This window comes from Phoenix dactylifera, chromosome 12, assembly GCF_051530095.1.
Source record: "Phoenix dactylifera cultivar Ajwa chromosome 12, Ajwa_hap1_PhDact_Kaust_v1.1, whole genome shotgun sequence".
In the NCBI taxonomy this organism is placed as follows: Eukaryota; Viridiplantae; Streptophyta; class Magnoliopsida; order Arecales; family Arecaceae; genus Phoenix; species Phoenix dactylifera.
The window spans coordinates 29,866,397-29,872,952 of record NC_143201.1 but is presented as its reverse complement, the minus strand read 5'-3'; the positions used below and the strand labels follow the sequence as shown (position 1 = coordinate 29,872,952).

The 6,556-nt window shown below is 40.9% G+C and overlaps 1 protein-coding gene across 3 annotated transcripts; it reads left to right on the top strand.

The window, feature by feature from the left end:
• Window positions 1–1,826: 1,826 nt before the first annotated feature.
• Window positions 1,827–6,556, top strand: LOC103704528 (syntaxin-32-like). Of its 3 annotated transcripts, none has more exons than XM_008787864.6 (6): window positions 1,827–2,025; window positions 2,135–2,682; window positions 4,249–4,499; window positions 4,626–4,798; window positions 5,305–5,499; window positions 6,255–6,556. In XM_008787864.6, exons 2-6 carry the CDS (start codon window positions 2,445–2,447, stop codon window positions 6,412–6,414), a joined length of 1,017 nt encoding a protein of 338 aa, XP_008786086.3. In that variant the 5' UTR covers window positions 1,827–2,025; window positions 2,135–2,444; the 3' UTR covers window positions 6,415–6,556. The 3 variants fall into 3 exon arrangements, with proteins under 3 accessions (XP_008786086.3, XP_008786094.3, XP_017697839.1); XM_008787872.6 differs by having other exon boundaries at window positions 1,869–2,001; XM_017842350.4 differs by lacking the exon at window positions 1,827–2,025 and having other exon boundaries at window positions 2,542–2,682; window positions 4,190–4,499.

The following is a 6,556-nucleotide window of genomic DNA, read 5'->3' as shown; positions in this document are numbered from 1 at the left end:
ATTCGTTAATATTTTGAGAACAAACTCCAACTCATTTGTTGAGCACATTATTTCGCCACGAAAGCATTTATGTGGACTCTCACGACTTGGCCAAGAGGCTATACCCTTTATCTCGGACCATGTTGATGCGATAAGAAAGCCCAAAACATATAAAAACTCATGAAATTCTCGTAAGTTAGAAGGTTATTATGCTTACGCTTCCACCATTGCCCTCTAGAACATAAGTTAAATTCTCCTGTACACGGTGTCTGCGACATTCCCCCAGATAAGAAAAAGTGATCCTTTCGACAAAGGCCACGCAAAATCATAAGAAAAACGAGGACATCGAGCAGGGATAAGGTCCTAATTCTTTTGACAAGAACAGCGAGGAACAAGAGAGAGACGCTTCTCTTAACATTTCTACATGGTTCATAGGTAGGTTTTAGCGAGGTCCACTTAGTAGCATTCAACCCCGGCATCGTTTTGTTCCTTTAAAAAGTGGCGTAGGGGTGCTTGCCCACAAGTGGTATGGTAGTCGGGCGGAAAGTGCATATCCTTTTAGCTAGTGTGGTCTGCTCGAAGATGGAGGAGTCTATCTACCACGCCCTTATCAAGTATCCGCGTGCCAGTTAGATTTGGGAGTGTGCCTCGGCCCACCCCAACCATCGACATGTGTGGTCATTCATCGAGGACTTGTGGATTTCTTGGAGAACTCTGTGGGGGGTCCTGGGCGTGAGGAGAGAGGTACACGGGTTGCCTTTGAGGATGGTAGTTTTCACCTGAGAGCAGTGGTGGATAGAGTTCTACTACATGCGACAGAGTTTCTCGGCATCACGGAGGTTTTGCCTCTTGGGTTAGCTAGGAAAATTTAGAACACTCATTCTACTACTACAACGTCCGGGTCAGTTCTTGTTTCCTGGATGCCCCCACCCTTCGACTTTCTTGAGGTGAACTTCGACGACAGTGTGGGCGAGAGAGGGAATTGCTGAGATGTGGGATTTGTCATTAGAGACCACGGTGCTAGACTGGTGACAACAGGGGGCGACGGGTCTTCAACATGTCCGTGGTGTACGCCGAGCTTCGCGCAGCTTGGGAAGGTATCACCTATGCACGATGGATGCTAGGCGCGGATTGCATTCTCCTGAAGGGGGACTCGACTATAGTCATCAAGTGAGTTTGGGGCCGAGGATGCATGACTGAGGGGCAGCCGTTGCTTCACAACATCTGCCGACTACTAGAAGAGTGCGGCTCCTACTTGGCCATACATTCTTTTTTTTGATACATCGGCGGCTCACACATGACGAGTGTGAAGACGGCTAACAAAATTAGAAAATAAAATGCTGCGCAAAGGCATAGGCACAGCTCTGTAGTCTATCCAGAAAAAGCCTTCCGAGTAATGAGCCGCAAGGGAAGCAACCCAATCTGCAGCACCGTTCGCCCCCCGATATACGTGTGTGGTCTGGTAGAAGTCAGTCTCTCCCAATGTTCTGCGAATATCGTGAAGCAGCGGTCGGTCCTCAACTGAGCACCCCCTCCCTGGATCCACTCGATCATCGTGGTCGAGTCCCTCTCGAGGAGGATGCAACCCGCATGTTTATCGGAGGCAAACATTGCTGCTAACTGGGTTGCTTCCTTTGCTGCTCATCACTCGGAAGGCTTCATCTGAATGGATCATAAGTCTGCATCGGAGATTTTTTGTAGTCTTTTGTTTTTTGATCTTATTGGTGGCATTCATATCCGTCAAATGGTAGCAGCCGTTGTTAAAAAAAAATTAAAAATAAATTAATAAAATCTAGATTGAATTAATAAAAAATATTTGTACACAAGGCAAGGAAAAGGAAATGCTCGAATCAGGAAAATCACGATCGTCTGCGATACAGTACGCGTCTCTGGGACGTGCCAAAATCTCGTAGCCGGGTGCAGCCGCGTGTCGGTTAAATTTATTATTCCACGGCTTTGCCTGCCCGAGGCCCAGCTCCCTCCTCCCCTCTCACCAGTCTGTCTTCGATTCTCCATGTCGAGGTATTTTTCTTCTTCGCCTCTGAGGTACGCCAAAATCTCGTCTTCTTCGGATCCCTTCTCTTTAATCGCAAAGTTCTTCGAAGTTCGTTCCCTTTTCCGATAATCTTCATCGATCTCTCATTTCTTGCGGCAGGTTTCCTCTCGGTCGATCTCTTCTCCTTCCCCTCTGGATCTCGAAACCGCTGCAGTCGAAACAAAAATTCCTAGTTCCTTTTCACTCCGAGACGCCGAGCCAGATCTAGGGTTTCTCGTTTCTTGAAATCGCGATTAGCATCGTTTCGAGGCGTGATTGGCATCAGATCTGTCGATTTGGGGGGCGATGATAACGATTTGGAAGAAATTATGCGGAAAAGATTGACGCTGGAACCCTAGTTCAAGTGATCTGCGGTGTTTCTTGACCGAATCTGCTATCGTTGTTGTTGGATTTTGGAGACCTTGTGGGGATGCATTCAAGATCAGGACAGTCGTCTTATCGGGATCGGACGCAGGAGTTTCTTACCGTCGTTGAAAGATTAAAGAAGTCTTTCTCGTCCGCGCCCAATGGGCCAAGTAGTAGCGCTGGATCGAGATCGGAGGGGCAGAAAACGGCGGCCTCGATTCAGTCGGAATTCAACAGGAGGGCTTCAAAAATTGGGCTTGGGATCCATCAGGCATCACAAAAGCTTGCGAAACTCGCAAAGCGTAAGTAAAGAATTCACCGAGAGTCTCGCTTCTTGTTTTATTGCATCGTTTTTGCGTCATAGATAAGGATAGGACTATAATTACTAGAGATTTGCACCATCTCGATTTGTTTAGTTCTTTTCCAAAATCTTTGAATATTCGAGCATTAAAAACTAGGCTAAGCTGACATAGTTGATAGTCTGTGCATAAGTATTTCGTAAGGTCCCTGACAAAATGGTTCTCTACGAGAAAGAATTTTAGACTGTCAAAGAGAGATGTTCTCTACAAGAAAGAATTTTAGTACTGTCGTAGGGCTACTTCTAGTCTTTTTTTTTTATGCATCACATGAAATGCAAATCCAGTATATTGAGACTGATAGAAAGGGAAAGCCACGAGAAGCTATTTGGAGTTGGAGAATGTATTAGCCTTAATATCATACTCTGGTCCCACTTCTCATGGCTTAGTGCTCTTATCTTTGATTTTTATTCCACGTTATTCCGAGTGCCCATCTGTAAAATGGTGAAAAAAATTGGTTTTTAAATCTGAGATTTGTTTTAATGCTTCCAAAATCAAGATTTTTCTTAATTTTGATGTATTGTTTAAAGCATATCAAAATTGCAGAATCAACCTTCTTGTATATTACATAGAAAAATAATATTTTACCCATGTTCTTAAGTGGGCATTAATCTTGCTGTAGCTCACCTTTATAATCTTTATATGACCAATAAATAGTTATATCTAAACACCAAGAAAAATTTGCAGATACTTTATATTTAGTATATACCTTTCATGATTTCACTTTTCTGGTAATTGGTGGTCCTGGGACAAGGATGGTGAGCAAGGACTAGGGAAGTGAGAGTTCAAAGAGGAGAAGGTCATGCCTAAGCCTGATCAGCTCCTGACTCTTTCTTACCACATGTTTGTCATATTCACTAAAACCTCAATTATTTGAAATTAAATTATAGAAATTTTCACGCCAAGATCTCCGGGAGATCGTTTTAGAGAAACTTTTACATTTAATCAACCTTCAGATTTAAATGATAAGATTATTGTAGAAGATTTAATTGATATGTATAACTTCAAATCAGAGCTATTATCTCTCCAGTCAGTTTACTTTATCATTAGCAATGTCTTGATGACCTCTAGTTGTGTTGATGCTGAACATAAAAGTCATAAACTTGGAATCATGTGTGAGATGAAATTATAATTGGCTACGACATTTGTGGTTGAGTTTCCTTGGGTAGTGGAAAAGTGAAATCTTACATGAGAGGATTTATCGGATTAGGAATTGTATGATGGTCACTATATTTTCCTGCTGGTGAGCATGTATATATTTCTTTGTGATTTATAGGGGTTTCAAGGATAGGGAAGCTTTTTCCTTCACAACTGTTTAATTTCATTAGTCAATGCACAACATCAAAGTCCAACAACGTTATGTATATCATTATAATTAACCACCCTTCTACAAAAACTTTGTCTGTTTGGAAATATGTTCTTGAACTAAGTCTTTCAGATATTTGTTGTGCAGCCATTTGTTTTTTCGATCAGAGATGGTCAACTGCCACTATAGTCTTCTTGTTTTTGCAGTGGCAAAGAGAACATCAGTTTTTGACGACCCCACTGTGGAGATACATGAACTGACAGCACTTATCAAGCAGGATATCAATGCTTTAAATTCTGCGGTCATAGACCTGCAACTCATCTGCAATTCACAGAATGAAAGTGGGAATATTTCCAGTGACACTACCAATCATTCAACCACAGTGGTTGATAATTTGAAGAACCGCTTGATGAGTACAACAAAGGAGTTCAAAGAAGTGCTGACCATGCGAACAGAGGCAAGTTAAAATTCTACCTCCTTCATGTTTGGCTTAACCTTCTTAATTGCTTTTGGTTTGTCTCTGTCCATATATGTATCTTCCACTAGGAGCATGAAATGACTCTTGCATTTATTGTATATATAGAACTTGAAGGTCCATGAGAATAGAAGGCAGTTGTTTTCTTCATCAGCTTCAAAGGATTCAACCAATCCGTTCATCCGACAACGCCCACTAGTTTCCAAGGCAGCCTCCGATTCATCTGCACCACCAGCACCATGGGCAGATAGCTCATCATCTTCTCCTCAGCTGTTTCCCAGGTAATGTAATAAATAAGGGTCATAATGGTGGCAACTGTTACTCGAGTTATAATTTGTTAAATCATTTAAGAGGTTGGAAATTTTTATTATTTTTTTATATAAAATTAGAAGTTAAATTTCTCTCCATGCATGTATATTACAAGGCTAGAGTCATAATATGTCATTTCTAGACATCTATAAACTTACTGAGAAGTCTTGTGAAATGCTGTTTGTAAGTGTTGTTTTCCCCAAAATAGGATTTCTTTCTTTCTTCTATCTTTCTTTCTTTTGTATAGCTGTCTCAAACTTTCATGGATCATATTTCGATCCAGAAAGCTGTCATCTTATAGATGGGATAAAAATTTAATCCTTGTAATAAAAAAATATAGATCTAGCTGTGTCAGGGCATTTTTATTTTTGTAGGTGTTTTCAGTATTTTAACAATTCCTGATTTCATTCTACAAAACATTTCGTCTGTGATATCTGCTACTAATAGACATGCTATTTTTGTTTTCCTGGATTGCTAGAAAGAAGATGAATGGGGACCCATCCTCATCAACTCAGCCATTGGTGCAGCAGCAGCAAATGGTTCCAGTACAGGATAATTACATGCAGAGCAGAGCAGAGGCTCTTCATAATGTTGAATCAACAATTCATGAGCTGAGCAACATATTTACACAACTAGCTACAATGGTGTCACAGCAGGGAGAGCTTGCCATCAGGTTTGATTCTTTTTATTTTTCATTTTGAGCTACCTATTTTTTTAATTATCCTTCGAGACCTTAACGTGATTCAGTCTGGATCATCTTGCCCTTGCATTTAAAACCTATAATTCTGAGATGTTAGGTCATGTTTTATATAGGTGTATTCTAACTTTCAAATACTTAAGTCTACATTTTTAGGGATTCATGATTGAATATAGGAAGATTGAAATTTTCTGTGCCCTTTAGACTGCTTTGTGCTATAAACTGTAGGCAGAGCTGCAGTGTTTGCCTGGGATTAAACAAATGCTAGGCTATGTACATTTTCTCTCCACATATACTACCATTAGTTCTTGTTCATTGGATTTTCTTTGCAGGTTAGTCCATTGGATTGCTTCGCTTCTTTGTTAGTTGTTCCAGTTTTTTTGTACATTTGAGGGTCTCAGCATGGAAGAGGTAGGGAGTTAACAAATTTGGAAAACAAAGACAGAGTTTAGTGAAAATGGCTGGAATATAATCTAATAAAATTCAGTCTGACAACAGGTGTCATCCGCCCACCCCACCCTCTCTCTTTTTTTTTGTGTGTGTGTGATAAACAATGTTGGCTTAGGATACATAGAGCTGACACCAATGGACTGGTTGTTTTGGTCGAGGCATGTCCTTTTTAAGGATAGCTAGTGATTTGATAGGATACGTAAAGCTGACCTAAATGCACTGCTAGCTATGATTGTAAGTATCCAGTGTGACACACGTAACTGATGTCAAAATGGTGACAGGATTGACGAGAACATGGATGACACTTTGGCTAATGTAGAGGGAGCGCAAGGGGCACTGCTGAAGTACCTTAACAGCGTATCATCCAATAGGTGGCTGATGATCAAGATATTCTTTGTGCTGATGGTTTTCCTTATGATTTTCCTATTTTTTGTTGCATAATTCTTAACAAAACATTAACAGTGCCGTCTTTTTGTCCAAGGATCGGCTATGCATAGAATACTTTTTCTGCTCACAATTTATTGTCGCACCTTTTCCGCTGAGTGATCAGCAGCTTTGCAATATTTACCATGGCTTTGTTTGA

Bases quoted from the DNA above. Each gene is read 5' to 3' on its own strand.
- LOC103704528 (XM_008787864.6), top strand. From the start codon at position 2,445: ATGCATTCAAGATCAGGACAGTCGTCTTATCGGGATCGGACGCAGGAG. The intron at 4,500-4,625 runs GCAAGTTAAAAT...TTGTATATATAG, and splicing joins TGCTGACCATGCGAACAGAG to AACTTGAAGGTCCATGAGAA. The intron at 5,500-6,254 runs GTTTGATTCTTT...AAATGGTGACAG, and splicing joins CAGGGAGAGCTTGCCATCAG to GATTGACGAGAACATGGATG.